Source organism: Martes martes, assembly GCF_963455335.1.
Source record: "Martes martes genome assembly, chromosome: 13".
Lineage (NCBI taxonomy): Eukaryota > Metazoa > Chordata > Mammalia > Carnivora > Mustelidae > Martes > Martes martes.
This window is the reverse complement of record NC_137901.1, coordinates 62,846,097-62,863,916: the sequence shown is the minus strand read 5'-3', so window position 1 is coordinate 62,863,916 and position 17,820 is coordinate 62,846,097. Positions and strand designations below refer to the sequence as shown.

At 47.9% G+C, this 17,820-nt stretch overlaps 1 protein-coding gene across 3 annotated transcripts in view; it reads right to left on the bottom strand.

The window, feature by feature from the left end:
* Positions 1-959: 959 nt before the first annotated feature.
* The window catches only part of HIRA (histone cell cycle regulator), an 82,227-nt gene continuing 65,366 nt past the window's right edge, over positions 960-17,820 (bottom strand). Inside the window, exons 18-25 of one of the 3 annotated variants that reach the window (XM_080822036.1) lie at positions 16,957-17,105; positions 15,614-15,775; positions 14,953-15,011; positions 14,445-14,550; positions 12,693-12,815; positions 12,040-12,203; positions 9,921-10,009; positions 960-1,846 (exon numbers count right to left, since the gene is read on the bottom strand). In XM_080822036.1, the coding sequence (XP_080678162.1) occupies positions 1,730-1,846; positions 9,921-10,009; positions 12,040-12,203; positions 12,693-12,815; positions 14,445-14,550; positions 14,953-15,011; positions 15,614-15,775; positions 16,957-17,105 (969 nt within the window). In that variant the 3' untranslated portion in view covers positions 960-1,729. Of the gene's footprint in view, positions 1,847-9,920; positions 10,010-12,039; positions 12,204-12,692; positions 12,816-14,444; positions 14,616-14,952; positions 15,012-15,613; positions 15,776-16,956; positions 17,106-17,820 lie in introns of those variants that run through there. The other 2 variants (XM_080822035.1, XM_080822037.1) reach the window with 2 other exon arrangements.

Sequence of the window (17,820 nt, the reverse complement as noted above, 5' to 3'; positions counted from 1 at the left end):
GTCTTCACAACCATATAGGTTTTCTTAACCTCATCTCCATTTGACAGCTGAAAAGCAGGCCCAGATTTTTGCTGGCTTGGACCCTGGACAAGTCTGTCAGTCCCAAGGCCGTGTGATCCTGTGGCTCCACAAAGTTCTCCATGCCTTGCTACAGAATTGCCAGGGATGCCTGACCTGCATAGCATCCCTGGCTCCTCCTTCCTTAAAGAAAAGCTCATACTTGCAGTCTGGCTTTTGAGGTGTTCATACCCACATGCACTCTGTGCTCTGGCTTTGTCAGGCATGCATGTATGCCTGTGTCTCATCCAGCTACTTGATATGAATGAGAAGGCAGTAAGAAGGTAGGAAAGTATCCAGAGACGGGATATCAGTGGCCAGAGTCACCCATGTCTTCTACTAATTCCAAATCCATGCCTCTTGCACAAGACTCAGGATCCCACATAGCTGGCAGGAAGGCAACAGTGAGATGCATAACTGAGGTTATGCATCTTTTAACTGATGAGAGGTAAAGGTGCTCCATTCTCACCGTGCTTGAAGATTCTGTGACTCTAGCTATTTCCTCTCCTGAAGGTCAGCTTCTGGACAACTTTCTAGGAAAATTACAGCTTTCAGATAATTCTTCAGAAAACTCAAGTCTGTATTCACTGATTTCCTTCCATGAAATTGGAAAGCCAGCTGTAGCCCTTGGTGCCCAGCACAGCCAGAAGGACCTTGATGACTGGCTTGGAAGGAGACTTGTGTGAGGTGGCCTGCTAGCTGCAGAAGCCTCAGATGCTTCATAGTCAAGAAAGTGACCTCTGTGCTGGGAAATGAATTTCTGCATGGAGAAGTTGGGGCCATTAGATGACATCAAAGATTCCTTCCGGTTCTGATGTTTTATAACTACCCATTTCGGGAGAGGGATCAATAGCAGGGGAGGAAGGTGGAAGTTAGAAGGAAAAGGCAGGGGAAGCCAGGATGATTTGGTATCCAATGCGTGTTCATTTATTTTACACTTACAAAAGAAATCGCCCACCCCTCTGCCCCATTCCCCAAAAAACAGTCTCTTTTTACAAACATTTAAAAATTAAAACCAAATGAAGATAGACAAGTTAATTTCAGTACAATTATTTTTCAATGTAGCTGTCATAATTAGAGTTTAAATTTCCTACAAGTGACCAATGTCCAAGTGACTTATAGGGAAATCCTGATTATTGGCCAAAAGGAAAATTCCATATTACAAGTTAGCAAATTCTAGTACAAAAATAGTCCGTGTTGGAATAGCCTTTCCTTTTACATAGGTCTCGGATCAGTCTACTGACTGCATAATACACTAACATTTCAGGGTTCTCTCTTTCACAAATGGCTCATTCGTCATAGCTGAAGCAGCACGATGCCTGCAGTGGCAGGGACTAGTGTCCACCTTGGGACCGTGCTGGAAACGGCAGGCCTGGGAGTGCCTCACTGACCCCAGAGCAGCAGGGCAGGGCCCCAGCCCCAGCTCTGCACAGGGGTCCTGGAGGGAGGGATGAGTGGCGGGCAGAGCTGCCCCCTTCTGAGGGAGCAACAGGCCCAGGATATAGGGGAAGTCCGCCCAGGTAGCTGGGCCAGCGCTGGCACAGGACAGCCCACCTCCTGCCAGTGTCTCCTCGTCCTTCTGTAGTCTGACGAGGTGAGAGGGGGCCCTGTGCATTGTCAGCGGCGTGAGGGTGGCCTTGCCCTTGCTGCAGCCAGGGAAGGTCTGGGCAGGCTACTTGTCCCTCAGGATGTCGAGCTGCTCCTGACACTCGGTAAAGAGGCGCTGAAAGCGGAGATTCTGCCCGATAACCGGCAGCAGCTCCTTCAGCAGCTCCCTCTTCCGCAGACCCTGTGGACATGAAGAATGACAGTTGAGTGCAAGTGTCAGTGAGGAGACCTGGATGGTGCTGGGCTTCCCTGGCCTGGCAAAGACCCTGTGTCTGCCCATCTGACCCCCAGACACCCCCTGGAGAAAACAGAGATGGATGAGAACAATTTCTCTACATGCTGGGAAGCTCCAGGCAAGCTAAAAGTCTGAGCTGGGGCATACAAGTGGCAGGGAGCAGGGGAGAGACACAGTGCAAGGTTATAGCAAAGAAAACCAGGGTAGGTTCTGCTCCTCTGTGTCCCCTAAGTCTGTTGGCACAGTCACTGCTGCTCTTCAACTGCACTGATTAGTGGCTATAGTAGCTTAGTCTTCCAGAGCCGGATGGGAGTAGGCTATTAGGGTAAAAGGGCATGTGGATGGCCATCCAGGAGGAGTTGTTCCCTAATGTGAATGCTCTCTGGGGGCCTGAGGTCAAGTCTAGGGGTGAAGAGGCACCTGGGAGGCAGTGGCTGGCCTTGGTTTTACAATCCTGGGGCCTCTGTCCTTGGGCCTTGCCCAGGGCTCTTTCATGCCTGGGTGTACTGGTACCATGGTCTGCCTGGGCTCTTTTGCAATATGTACTGCAAGGAAGGGTCTCCAATGCACAGAACCCTGAGGAGCACAGCCACTGCAAAGAAAAAAAACACCAAACGATAACTCTGACCACGGAAGAGAAGGAAGGCCCAGGATATTAAAATAAGAATGGCAGAAAGACAAAGAATTATAGAAAAGAACCGAGTGTAGATATTAAGTTTGAGCAACACAATGATTGAAGGGATGGGATCTGCAGAAGAATGGACACTGCTGAAGACCAAGTCAGAGTGGAGTCAGATGGAGGACCAGACCATGCTTGAGAAGGGAGGTACACAGAGAGGAAAATGCAAGAGGAGAAACCATACAGGAAAAGTTAAGGCAGATGGAGGATAAGATCTAAGATCAGGAATAAGACAAGGGTGCCCACTCACACTGCTTTTTTTTTCAACACAGTACTGGGAGTCCTAGCCACGGCAGTCAGATAAGAAAAAGAAATGGGAATCTAAATTGGTAAGGAGTAAGTAACGTTCACTATTTGCAGATGACATGATACTACTATACCATACTATATAGAAAACCCTAAAGGACTCCAAAAAAACCACTAGATAAATGAATAAATAAATTCAGCCAAATCACAGGATACAAAGTTAGTATACAGAAATCTGTTGCATTTCTTCACACTAATAATGAAATAGCAGGAGAAATTAAGAAAACAATCCCAGGGGCGCCTGGGTAGCTCAGTGGCTTAAGCCTCTGCCTTCAGCTCAGGTCATGATCTCAGGGTCCTGGGATCAAGCCCCGCATCGGGCTCTCTGCTCAGTGGGGAGTCTGCTTCTCCTTCTCTCTCTACCTACTTGTAATCTCTCTCTCTGTCAAATAAATAAATAAAATCTTAAAAAAAAAAAAAAAGAAAACAATCCCATTTATAATTGCACCAAGAGTAATAAAATACCTAGGAATAAACCTAACCAAGGAGGTGAAACTATACTCCAAAAACTATAAAACACTGATGAAAGAAATTAAAGATGACACAAATAAATATAAAGATAGTCCATGGTCATGGGTTAGAACAGCCAATATTGTGAAAGTATCTGTATCACCCAAATAATCTACAGACATAATGCAATCTACTTACCAAAATACTAACAACATATTTAAAGAAGAATTAATAACAATCTTCAATTGATGCAAAAAATTTTTTGATCAAGTTCAACACTCTTCATTACAAAAACACCCAGCAAACTAGTAATAGAAGTCAACTACCTCAATATAATACAGACCACATATGAAAACATCACACTCAATTTTAAAAAAACTGAAAGCTTTTGCTCTAAGGTCAGGAGAAAGGGGAGGATGCCAGCTTTCACACTTCTACTCACCTTAGTACTGGAAGTTCTAGCCAGAGCAATGAGGCAAGAAAAAAATAAAAGGCATCAAGATTGGAAAGGAAGAAGTAAATATTTTTGTTTGTAGACATCATTTTATATGTAGAAAACCCTAAAGACTCTACAAAAAACTTGTTAGAACAAGTGAATTCAGCAAATTTGCAGAACAGGAAATCAGGACACCAAAATCAGCTGCATTTTTATATTCCAACAACAAACATTCTGAAAAGAAAACTAAGAAAACAGTTCCATTTACAATAGTTCCTGAAGAATAAAATACTTAGGAATAAAAAACTTAACCAAGGAGGTGAAAGACTAGTACACTGAAAACTACAAAATGTTGCTAAAAGAAATTAAAGAAGACACAACTAAATGGAAAGATGCCCCCTGTTCATGGATTAGAAGACTTAATATTGCTAAGATGTCAATATCATCAAAAACAATCTATAGATTTAATGTACTCCCTATCAAAATCCTAGGGGTGTTTTTCTACAGAAATAGAATAATTCATTCTAAAATTCATATGGAATCTCAAGGGATCCTGAAGAGCCACAAGAATCTTGAAAAAGAAGATGAAAGGTGGAGGCCTCAGTTTCTGACTTCAAAACTTATTTCTGCTCTTCCTGTAAGTGGCCTGAGGTGACCTCTGAAAATGGTTCACTATCCACTTGGCCCAGAAAGCCCTACAAAATCATGCAAATCAAGAGGTTCAAAGCTTTGTGTTCACTTTATGAATGCACCAAAAGTTTGCATATCTGAGAAGCCACCACGTATCTGAAGGATGTCACTATATAGAAGCAATGTGTGCCATTCTGTTGCTATAATTATGGAGTTGGTAGGGGTGCTCAGGTCAAACACTGGGGTGGACACAGTGTCCATGACCTGAAAAGAGTGCTGAATTTTTACTGCACATGCTTAAAAATGCATAACAGTGAACTTAAGGGTTTAGATGTAGATTCTCTGGTCATTGAGGATATCTAGGTGAACAAACCCCCCAAGATGTGGTGAGAACTTACAGAGTGCATGTTTGGATTAACCTGTACATGAGCTCTCTCTGCCACAGAGATGACCCTTACTGAAAAAGAGCAGATGGTTTCTAAACCGGAAGAGGAGCTTGCAAAGAAGAAAAAGATATCCCCAGAAAATGAAGAGACAAAAACTTAATGGTCTGGGAATAAATTCTGTATAAAATAAATGTAAGTAGAAAAACACCCAAAACAAAAAACAACCAAAAACAACCCCCTCAAACTTACTTCAAAACTATTATACCTTTTAGTTTTTGAACTATGTGACTATATTACCATCCAAAATTAAATTTATTTATTTATTTAAAAATATTTTATTTATTTATTTGACAGAGAGAGACGCAGTGAGAAAGGGAACATAAGCAGGGGGAGTGGGAGAGGGAGAAGCAGGGAGGTGGGGCTTAATCCCAGGACCCCAGGATCATGACCTGAGCTGAAGGCAGATGCTTAATGACAGCCACCCAGGCACCCACAAAATAAAATTTAAAATTAAAAAAACTGAAACATTTAATTAAAAAATCAAAGGGGATGAAGTAAACTGCTAGAAACAAAGCAGAATATTCTGTCTGCCTGTGGCAACAGAGGAAAGCTGCAAGAAGATCCGCCCTCTGACCTGAAGGTTGGTGTCAAAACCAACTGCCACAGAGTACCATCTCCCAAAGTGGGCTCTCAGTATGTCTCTCTACTGTTTAAGGCAGCAGCCGGAGACATTGCTCATCACCACATTTCTGGCCATTGTCACAGGTCCTACCGTGAAGACTGGCAGAGGGAGGCTTCCAAAACCAGGATCTGGCTGGGAAGACAATGGCCAGCAAAGAGCTCAGGCACCTGAAGGATAACTGCTTAGTGACCCAACCCTTGGCTTCCAGTCTTCCTCCTGTGTAGACTGAGCCATGATCTTTGAGGGAAAGAAGCCTGGACCTTTGGGGTCTCCTGAAGCAAACTGGTAGTTCATATCACAAAGAGTAATTTCCCAATATATGAAGAATTCCTATGAACCAATAAGAAAAACATATAACAATGAAGTATTTCAATAGATAGTTAAAAAAAAAAAGGAAGTGAAAGTGGCTCTTAAATATACTAAATGATGCTTCCTAATCCGCCTCTTGGGAGGGCTGCTGAGTCAGCATTGCTGGTTGGTTGTTCTTTGTTTTTTTTTTAAGGCACTGCTTTTTTTTTTTTTTTAAATTTATTTATTTGACAGACAGAGATCACAAGGAGGCAGAGAGGCAGGCAGAGAGAGAGAGAGAGAGAGAGAGAGAGAGGAGGAAGCAGGCTCCCTGCTGAGCAGAGAGCCTGACTCGGGGCTCAATCCCAGGACCCTGAGATCATGACGTGAGCTGAAGGCAGAGGCTTTAACCCACTGAGCCATCCAGGCACCCCTAAAGCACTGCTGGTTTTAAGTCCATCTTCCATCTACTGATCCTTTTCCCCAGCAACTCTGAGGATGAGTTACATTGGAATGATCAATTCTTACTGTTAAAGTGTTCATGAAGAAACTCAACAAGAGAGCAGAGTGCTCATACTCAAACTTGCCCTTAATATCTAGATAAAGAGATAGTAAAAAAGTTTTTGTAAAAAAGGAATAAATTCAGCATAGTGCTGAAGTCAGGAGGAAATGTGGCAGACGTCAAGAGTTGGCTGTGTCCACACCTGCTCTAAGACCTCTCCTACGTACGCTTTACTGCTCACTTCCCCAGACTCCCTTGCAATGAGGGTGTTCAAGTGACTTGCTGGTTGCCTGTGAGGCACAGACTAGCTTTTGGGAGAGCTTTTCTTTTTCTTTTTAAAGATTTTATTTATTTGTTTATTTTAGATTTTATTTATTTATTTATTTGACAGAGATCACAAGTAGGCAGAGAGGCAGGGAGAGAGAGAGCGGGGAGCAGGCTCCCCGCTGAGCAGAGAGCCCGAGGCAGGGCTCAATCCCAGGATCTTGAGACCATGACCTGAGCTGAAGGCAGAGGCTTAACTCACTGAGCCACCCAAGTGTCCCAGCTTTTCTTTTTCTGGTAAGAATGGTAAATATTGGTACTGGTTTCCCCCCTCTGGCTGACTTATTTGGAGGACAGAAAACAACAACAATATTTTCGTCACTATTGGGAGTACCACTTACCTGCCGCTGAGAGCATTTGTCATAGATACCAGGGACCATGAGCAGACTAGCTATATTAGGCAGTTTATAGAAGGTGAAAAGCAGGTGGGACCACACGGAAAGGGAGCCCCAGGCTCTTCTGGGCAAAGCTCCAATGAGGTGTCCTGCTCAGAGCGGGTAAGAATAAGTGGCAGGAAGGAGAGGGAGAAAAGAGCACATGGCTAATACATGGTGGCCTGTTTGTGCCTCCTTCCATCTGCACCTTATTGGCCTAGCACCCCTGCCTTCAGTCTGAGACAGAAAGCTGCTATGTAGAGCTCCAGCTCGCGTCTTGGGCTAATGCTCCCAGAGTGGCAGCTGGATCACAGAATGAGGCTCTACAACCCGGCCGGGGAAGAGATTGGTCAGGCACATGCTGACCTATCTCCCACCCAAGAAGACATCCTGTCAGGGTACCCCGGAGGTGACGTGTGCTAGGGAATTACTGGTAATTTGGAACCACCCTTCCTGTTGAGGACATGGGACGAAGGTACAAAAATAGAAATGGACCTCAGGGAGCTAATGTGCTAATGACCTAGGGTTGAGCTGGGATGTGGGGAAGGTAGAAATTCAGAGAGGGATGCCTTTGCCTTGGGAACGTTTATTGATGAGAAAGAGGCTGAGCAAGCTTCTGTCAGACTTGAGGGCCTAGGGAGACAGAAGCGGGTGCCAAAATGAAAAGTGGGGATTCCTGGTAAGTCATCCCTCTTTGTGCTGACACCCCAAAGGGACGTAACCTAGAATAAAGGTAAACCAGAAGCAAATCCGTCTCTGCACAAATGAGTGTCTGGCTTTGAATCATGAGACAGCCCAGAAAACCTCAATCCCAGAACTGGGCTGAGGGGAGTCTGCAGTGCTGGTGGTGCCTCAAGAACTGGCAACAGCAAATAAAAGCACTCTGTAAAAGAAGGTAACATCACCTGAGGTCTCAAACCATTTCTACAAATACTTTTTCAAACATGTCCAGCAGATAGAAATAATCAGGCATGTAAGGAAACAAGATAATATAAATGAGACCCGGCAGAGACATTTATAGGCAATTGAAACAGATCCAAGAGGGCTCCCAATAGTAGAACTATCAGACATACAACTTTAAAACAACTAAGGTTACTATGCGCAAGCAGATAAAAGACTAAATTGAAAATATGGGGGGAGAACTGCAACCATAAAAAATGATACAGCAGATTTTAAAAAGAGAGGACATTACATCTCTCAAGATGTGGAAAATGGAAGGGAAGATATCACTGAGGAAGAGAACCAAGGCAGATCCACAGAATGAATGAAAGAAACAGACTTTCAGCTTTGTGAAACTTCAAAACAACAAGAGAGGGAGCCAAAAGACCTTACACAGCAATGGAAATCAGATTTGCAGCAGAGATTTTAGCAACAACGTGGATGTTAAAAGTCTGTGGTACCATACCTTCAAAGATGTAAGGAAGGGGAATTGGACTTTGAAGTTAGGATTCTAGTAACCAACCAAATTAAGATCTACTGCTACAAAATAAAAATCAAATAAAACACACAGACCAATCACACACCAAGGCCTGTAGAGCCTGTGAGGTCTGACCCTCCAGCCTTTCTGACTGCAACCCGTTTCACCCTCCCACTGCCATTCTGCTTGGCTATTCCTTCCACACGGCAGGCCCTTCCACCTTGGGCCTTTAGACTTGCTGTTCCTGCTGCCTGGATGTTCTTCCCCCAAACATCTGTGGGGCTTTGCCCTTCACCTTTTCTGGTCTCTGCTCAGTTAGTTAAGACTTCCTTGATTACTCAATATAAAATAGCATCCTGCCAGTATGCCCCTGGCCACTTTATGTTTGTTCTCAGCACCCACCCCCACCCAACACAATACATGTACTTGCTCAGCTGTTTAGAATCCGCCTCTCTGCACAAGAATGGAGACCTAGGAAGGTGGGGGCTGTTACCTTTGTTCACTGCTCACTGTCCCGTGCTGAGCCAGAGCAGGTGCTCCATCAGTATTTGCTCAGTGACTGCATGAAGCTGGGGAGCTAACTTATATCCACAACCCCCAATCCCTCACCAACCTGGTCCTTTCAAGGCACGAGCAGGCACACGTGCAAGCCAAAAAATTTGGAGGTGACTGTATGCATGTTCATTATTCTCTGTCTCTTAATCTATTCTACCCATCCACCCACCAAGTCTTGGGTCTGCCTCTAAAATACAACTCGAATCTGCCTCCTTTCCCCTCTCCATGGCCCTCACACTGATCCAAGTCACCTTTGTCTATTGCCAGGACCGCTACAAAAACAAGTTCTGACTGCTCTCCTACATCAGTTCGCATTACCACCCCTGCTAATCGATCTCTTGCCACCAGCTCTTCCAAAAGCTCCAGCTCCTCGCAAGATCTCAGTGATCTTCTTCCTGCTCCTCTGTCTTACCTCATCTCCTACCACCCTGTCCTTTGCCTACTATGCTGCAGCCACAGTGGCCTCCATGTTTGCATTCACTATCACCTCTACCAGGAGACTCCCAGGTCCTGGTAGAGCTGGTGCATTCTCATCCCTGGGTTTCACCCTAAAAGACCCCTCTCATGTCTTCCCTGGCCACGTGTTCCCAGGCACCCTTGTCTGATTGCTCTGCTTATTTCTGGGCATAGTATAATCCATAGTCTAAAACTGTCTTGTTGACTTCTGTCTGCCTTCTTACCAGACTGGGAGCTCCATGAAGGCAGGGAAGGATCTTTCACCTTCTCTACCGAACAAACCCATAACTCCAGCAGGCAACTCTCCTCAGGTGCATACGTGGCTGAGCACTCCCTAGGCCCCTGGTGCCAAGGGCCCAGCTGCTGCCTGGCAGTGCAGTGCTGGCATCTCACCCTCCCACTGATCCTGGGGCCCATGGCAATGTGCTTAAGAAGTCTAATGGGGAAGAATTCCAAAGCACTTTGGCTTATTTTTCATCTCCACTTTCACTTTTCAAGACAGAATTCTTGTGGCAAGAACGAAAGCAGCACCTACCACTACCGTTGACTCCCACTGGCTTCCAGTGGAGTAGTGAACCGGACCCAGTAAGTCCTTGCATATTTCTCGGAGCCGGTATTCAAACCCTAATTACGGAAAAAAACAAAACAAAACAAAACAACAAAACAAAACAGAAATAGGAACACATTACAAAAAGAAATAAAAAAATCAAGAATATGCTAAGTTGTTGTGTATAGCAAACCAGATTGAACAAGTGTTTATTTTATTGCCTGCTTAGGGCAAAATGCCTCTTGCATGTCTCTCAGTTTGGGGCACTGAGATTCATAATGACAGACTCTCACTCAGGAACCCACACCCTTGATGGCTTAAAGAGCAGCCCCTCTGTGTGCTGGGCCCATGGGAAAAATAAATGTGGCCAGCTCTGGGAAAAACTCCCCAAGGTGATGGGAAAATGCAGGAATCGTGGAAGGAGGGGAGTGGGCTAGTCAGATTTGTTTCAGAGAAGACATGTTGGTAGTGAGAGGAGATCAGCAGGGTCAGGAGGCAGCCTTCAGGAGGTAAGAGATGGCAAGGGTATGAATTTAGGCTGAGGAGGTGGTGACAGTGGAGAAGACAGGAGAAGCAATCACGGGCCTGTCAACTCATGGGTTATGGCACAGGTATGTGGAGTGCCAGAAGTGCTGGTGGCAGAATCTGGGGGCCTGTCAGCACTGGCGGCAGCTGAAGCCACAGGGAATGATGAAATCACCCAAAGATGAGGGTAGAGAGTAAGAGGGTGATGCTGGAATCTGAGGAATTTTAGAAGTGAGAGGGGTCTTCCTTTACAATTTGAGTCCTTTTATGGCCAAGGAAGCAAGAGATAGAGTGGAGGTGACTCGTGTATGGACGTAGGAACAGACATGTGGAAGATGGACAAAGAGAAGCAAGTGGTAGAAGTGATCCCACAACTGGTGCAGGCCCTCGAGGAGGCAGCGACCTCGTGCAGGGCATCAGGATAAGTCCTGATCAGTCCCCAGGATGAAGAAAATTAGAGAGGCCAGGGGAGCAGTCTCCCCAGTGGAATGGGGTATGAAGCCCAGATGTGACAGGAGCATCCCAGCAAAGGTATGGGTTTGGGAAGACTGAGTATTTAGAAGAGTCAGTGACCACATAGGCTGGGCAACCACACAGACTGGGCAGGAAGAGGAAAATTAAACTCATGTATGGAGTCTGCTGGGGAGGGGCGAGGAACTTCGAGTTGGTCGGCCATGGCTGTGGTCATCAGAGGTGTATATATACATGTCATCAGAGGCAATGTGGCATGTCTGAGTTCTGGGAGTGACATTTGTAGGGGTTCAGCATGTTTTTCTCTTTTTCTGTACTCCAAATTTTAAACAAAATAGGGAGGGTATCGTCAAAAGCAAAGCAGGAAGGCCAGGAGAGGCTGTGGGGAAGGCTGCTCTGTGACCAGGCCTGGAGCTGTGTGGTAACACAGGGAGCTTTGGGAGGGCGGGTTCCCAAGCCACAACCTTGGAGGCCAAGCTCAGGGAAGAGGAAGGCTGGTAAGAAAAACACCACACATGCCTAGCAAACAGATGAAAGGCTATTTATTGGAGGTCGCCCTGAGAGCAGGATAGCCACCTATTTCAACAAACCTAGCTTTCTGTTGGCCAAAAGGGGCAAGAGGAGGTGGTGGGGGAGATACTGGGGAGGGGAAGTGCTGGCAGGGAGCGCTGGGCTGGAAGGCCATGGGAAGGCACTGGATGGGCTGGCCCTTCCAGGCCAGGAGGGACTTGGGGGAAGAGAAATACAGGCTCACTGGATGCTGCCAGAAGATGCCCTTCCCTGGTGTGACCAGCTGACCACTGAGGATGCAGGGTGTGAGGGAGGGCAGGAGTGTGAGCATCTCATCTGCTCCTTTGGAGAATGTCTATCTGAGCATCCTGTGCTCCCACCCCCTCCTACCGCCAAACCTTCTGGCCCTCAGGGCCTACCTGATTCAGAGCCTCAGAGCCTCTAATGGGCTGGATGCTTGCTGAGCTGCCTTGATTATAGCTCAGGCTAAGAGATGGGGCGAGGGCTGTCTTTGCCCTGATTCATAGGCTTTCAGGAGGGTCATGTTGGGACAGAAATTGAGTCAGTCCCAGGAAGATGGAAGGGCCGCAAGAAACCTCACCTTCATTCACAAGGTACCGAGCGTAGAGGAGGAGCCAATGGCGGTACTCATGGCTGGACTGCAGGGTGAGTGCTGCCGCAACCTGATTCTCCAGGTAGGCCAGGGTGGTCTCCTGCTGCACTACATGAGGCACGGAGAAGAGCCGGGCTGCCTGTCTTCCTGAACTGCAGAGACCGGCAGAGCAAGCGTCATGAGGCAGTGGGTACTACATGGGTCAGGAGGCTGCTACCTTGAGCCCCTGGGCCCCAGTGAGGAGCCAGTAAAGGGGCAGATGTCAGACACCATGCTGGCTAACCTGTCCCCATGTCCCACGACAGGCCTCCTGGCCACTCTAGCACCCCAGGTGTATCCCACCCTGTCCTTCCTATCTAGGCCTGAGACAGGTCAGCAGCTCATTTCTCCCCACCCCAAATACTGCCCATCACGGTGTCCATGACTCATAGCACCTCAGACCTCCATCTATGCCCTGAAGTGACAGGGCTTGTGACTTAGCACCCTGAGATATTACCCAACGTGGGCCCATAACCCTTGGCACCTTGAGCCTGCTTGTGCTAAGCAGCAGTTAGGCAGAGGGCTGGGCAGTCAGAGAGCAGGCCTGGGGGAGACTGTGCTTGCATGACCCAGCCACCTCCCCCAGCACTTGAGTCACCTACGTGGAGGCACGGCCCTGGACTATGGCTAAAGGTCCGGAGCATAGCATGGCATCCTGGGGAGGCAGGCTGCTCCTGAAGTCCGCACACTGGGCCAGGGAGTCCTGCTTGTCAGAAACCAGGTTCCTGGGGAGGCAACAGCAGGAGCAGAGGTCAGAAAAACCAGGAGGTCCACCAGAAAGGCTGGGGTTGAGGCCGCCAAGGAGCAGGTACCACATGACTCTCTGCTAGAGTGTCAGCAGAGGCCAAGTAGCACTGCATTCTCCCCAGAGGGCCCTCAGGGACAGGTTTCATGAGGCAAAATCAATGACGGTGAAGGTCATCAACAGGGTTCTTGCTGGGACCACTTGAGCACCATAGTCTCAGAACTTGAGGACAGGAGCCTGTGTATGAAGTGTACACAGGATGCCCACTTGCTGGGGGCCCATACAGCCTGGTCCTTGGAAGCCTCCAGGGATGCCAGGCGCTAGCCCTCCCGAGCCTCTCTAGCATCCCAAGCAGACAGATTTCACCTTCTTGGGACCTTTCACATCTTTGTTGAAAACATTCCAGCCACACTTTAAAAATAGTTGGGCGAATTTGTAAAATACTGGGCCAACGTTTCCCTTCTTAAATAACCAGTCTGTTTCCACTATTATAGTAATCACATAAAATACACAAGTTTGCAACTTGTGAGAGCTGGGAATGGGGAGTTTTTTTTTTTAAAGATTAAATTTTAGTTTTTTTAAATTTTAATTTTGTTTTTAAAGAATTTATTTAATTGACAGAGAGAGAACTCAAGCAGGCAGAGTGGCAGGCAGAGGAGAAGGAGAAGCAGGCTCTCCACTGAGCAGGGAGCCCAATGTGGGACTCGATTCCAGGACCCTGGGATGATGACCTGAGCCGAAGGCAGCCACTTAACTGACTAAGCCACCTGGGCACCCCTTAAGATTTTATTTTTAAGTAATCTCTATACCCAACGTAGGGCTCGAACTTAAAACTATAAGATCAAGAGTTGCTTACTTTAATGACTGAACCAGCCAGGGGCAGCAGCTCCCCACCCCCCAACCCTTCTTTTTTAAACTCAAGAAATAAATCTCAATGGGAGGATAAACTTGTGCCTGGAAACTCTTAACAGAAGAGGGCTGGAAAGCAGCTGGTTTGCGTATGATGGACCAAAGGTGCAGGTAGAAGAAAAAAATTTCTGATTGTATGGTACACAATGTACACACTTCACATATCTGGATTAAAATCTTGGAGGAATAAAGATTTTGCAAATACAGAAAAGGCCTCCAAACTCCAAAATGGGCTGAGGAAAGACACAGACCATGACATATGATGAGTGACTATGCAACCTCACTAATTCACAAAGTCAGCCAGAAGTACTACTTAGCTCCTGCTAAGCTACAAGAAGTGAGGAATGATGGTGAAGTTGTTATGAAGCCGACTCACCTATGCTGACAATGGCTAAGGAGGTGAGGCTGGAAATGTGTATTGACAACCGTAAGAATTTTCAAATGCCTGTTCCAAACAAAGTGACCTCAGGAAACAATGTAGAAGAAGGAAAGCATCCCTGCCCACAGGGACAGTGGGGCCTATACTGGCAGGTTTGAGCTCTCTCTCTTCTCTAGTGGACAGAGCCCAGCAGGGCTGCCACCATGGCACCCAATCCAGGGCTTGACTGTCAGGAGCCGAGCCAGGCAGGCCTGACTGCTTTTGTTCCAGCTCATATGGACACTCTCCCAGAAGGGTAGAGCCAGGAGCTGGCTTACTTACCATGTAGAAAGTGATGGATTAAAGCAGTATGCCTTCCCATCAGACAGATTCATCACTGGGATTCCATGCTGTGTCAGCAAGATCTGTGACACTGTCATGTCACTTCCTGGGGAGACAGCACAAGAATGGGTTCTTGGGTGTGTTCTGATCAGCAGGTGCCTGCATACACACCTAAGGAGAAATGCAAAGCACAGCTCCCACAGTCCTAGCAACAGATGTCTTAACACTTACGCATAACTAGGCAGTCACTGCTCTACTCTGCACGTGCTGGTCTCGCTGCTATCCATAGGCTGTTCGTCACCTCTCAGGGACCCATTAAAATATGTCCCTGGAGAGAATGCATCGCCCTACAACGTACTGACATCCCCTACAACACGAAATGCCTCAGGCTGGGCCCAGAGCTTGGCTCTCCATCTAGGCTGAACAGGGTGCTTCCGTGTCAGGAACCCAAGCCGCCAAGCCCTCCCCCAACTCTAACGTACAAGGGGCGGTCCACTGCTGAGGTTACCTGCCAAGATGGAGTGTAGAGATTCTTCTTTCACCACAACCACCTGTCTGTGAACATCCCTAGGAGGGAGACAGGGAACAGCTTACTCTGCAGCAGGGGTAAAAGCATCACGATGTGCCCCAATGATCAGACCCCACTCCATGGTCCCCGGTTCATACCCAGCCCTTGCTTTCAGGAAAGGGGCTCTGTGCTGGAAGTGGCTTCTACTCCCCATGTGTCACTATGCTACCTCTGCACAAGTCTATAGCAGAGGGCCTAGGAAACAGCTGTGAGGCCTGCCACCAACACTATGCCAACTCTGGGAGAAGCGTGGCCATGCTCTGGCAGCCGAGATCCCCTTTCTAGACCCTGGCACATGCAATTAGGCATTGTGATTTGTCGTGAGGTTTCAGGATGCTCTAACGATGGCAGCAGGGGCAGGCAGCCTGCGCCACTTCCATTGCACACTCTCCCTCCCCCAGTGCAGGGTGGCTATCACAAGCAATGTGTGACTGACTGCTCAGGGCTCCTCAGGCGTTAAGATGCCCAAGCCAGCAGGGCCCCAAGACATGTCTGCCAAGTAGCTGCCTTTGCTGCCTTCCCTACCCTACAGTAAGAGGGGACCTGCACAGCCCCATCCCATCCTGCTTAGAGCCCACCCCACCTTGGGCCTGCCTCTCACCAGACAGACAACGTGGCTGCAGCAGTGAGCGCCATGACGTAGGAGCCCGTGCAGTGCAAAGTGGAGATTGGGGACGGCAGGAGGATGGGAGGGAGGAGGCGGCGACCACAGGCGGAGAACACGGACAGCATCCTCTTTTCACAGGCGACACATACCACGTCACTGAAAAGGCAGAGAGGGGACAGGTGTCATGATCATCGGGAGCTGTGGCAGAGGCAGCAGCCCTGAAATGCAGAGCCTTCCCTCTGTCTGTGCTTGACCCGTGCCTGCTGCGGCCTTCCTCTGAGCAGGTACAGCAAAGGAAGAGGTGGGTGAGGCCTTGTCCGAGGACTGGGGCAGCAGGGCTGATGAAGCCTAGTCTCAATGAAACCTCTGATTAAAAAGAATGTGTTCTCTTTCCTTCAGGGGCTGCTTGAGCTTTTCTGAGCTCACACTAATGCTAATCCAGGGGGAGCCCACAGTAACGCCCAGCACACAGGCCCATTTGCCGTTTGTGAGTGCCTGGGATCAGGAAGCTCAGTTTGCTTATCTTGGCAGAGAATGAAAAGGAGGTTCAGAATTATGGTTCCTTTTAAGTGCAACACCATGCACTCACTCAGGGTCCATGGGAACCTGACCTAAGACCGAAGGTTAAGTACTCACAGACATTTTGAAAGCATTGTACGTGCAGCCTTATGATAACTGACTAACGGCCTAGTTAAAGTTACTGTATCTAAGCTAATTATCTTTGTAAAATCCTTTTAGGAGTCAAAGACACAGTCCTGACTGGAGGCCTGAGGAAAATGCTGGTCCTCTTTCCAGATCAAGCACATGTGAAACAGTGCTAGGGGATCATGGCCTGGAAGTCCATGGGAAGACATTAGGGGACTAACCACTGAGTTAAGGTTCCCCTCAAAGTGCAGAATATGGAGAGGGCTGGGCTGCGGACTCACAGGACAATCAGAAATCCATCGTGACTTCTCTAGATGAAACTCTGGGGTCCAGAGAAAGAATCATCCCATGTTAGAGAGAGCCAGGCAGAGCTCAGCCTGGAACCTGAGACTTTAGGAATATGGCCAGATAAGGGAATCAGAACATCTGGGTAGAAATCCTGCCTTGGTTGACCCTCAAAGACAGTTTCCGTACCTATAACATGGTGATAAAGATACTGATTTTATTAGGTTTTGTGGGGGCTGAGAAGACATGTACACCCTTAGCCTAGGGCAAGGTATGGCATAGGCCTCTGTGGAACCTAGCATGTAGGGCAATGCCTCCTGCCTCAGACAGTAACAGGGCCACACAGCATAGCACATGGTGCTTGTCTGACATTAAAAGCTGGTTTGGGTAAAGACCCTTGCCCTTACCAGCTGCCGGCAGCAGTGAGGATCCGGCTGGTGAGTACTGTCTCCCACTCCTTCCCTTCCCGGTTACACTTCAAACGACTTAGCTTCACACCCCCCACGGCAGTCACTTCATTCTCCACTTCAATGTACATGGAGGGATCGGAGCTCACCTGGGTGGAGGAAAGCAAACACAATGTCTTTTCAGGTGATGGTGGGCCCACTGAGACTTGGGTCATGTGACAGATGAGATGATCACAGGGCCCAAAGCAGGAGAAAGACAGAGAGGCAGACAGAACTGGCTGGTAAACAGGAGGGTGGCAGTGTGTGCAGCAACAGGGTGGGACAAGAAGGTCAGATATTTGGATGTGTGGCCCCCAGGGCAGGGAGAGGGCTGGGAGCTTGCTTGGTCTCATCTCTCATGCCCAAGGAGCTCATGGACTAGATATCCCTATATGGAAAACCCAGGCAGAACGGCTGAATAGTTTGTACTCATGTGGGCACAAAAGTGGGTGACTGGGAGAAAGGCCCGTTCATAGTCCTCCGGAAAACAAGAATCCCATGCAGCACTCAGTGGTAAAGGCCCTGGATGGGGGTTGGGGGGCGGTGGCTAGGGTTTGGAAGGGGGTTTGTGTGCCTTATCTCCATGCACAACAGCAACAGAAACAAACCACGTGGGTCCCTATCCTTAGGCCCAGAAGACCTGTCTTGGGAAGGGCTGACATCAGCTCTCAGGTGTCCCAGGAAGACCAGCATGAATGGGGCAGTTGTGCCCAGTGGAAAGTGACCTCCATGTGGGGTCCTAGAAGGTGTTCTGAGGACATGCACCTGAGCTGAGGAACAATAGGCATGAACCTATGGCATGTCCAAGGTCAGGTGCTAGACGGA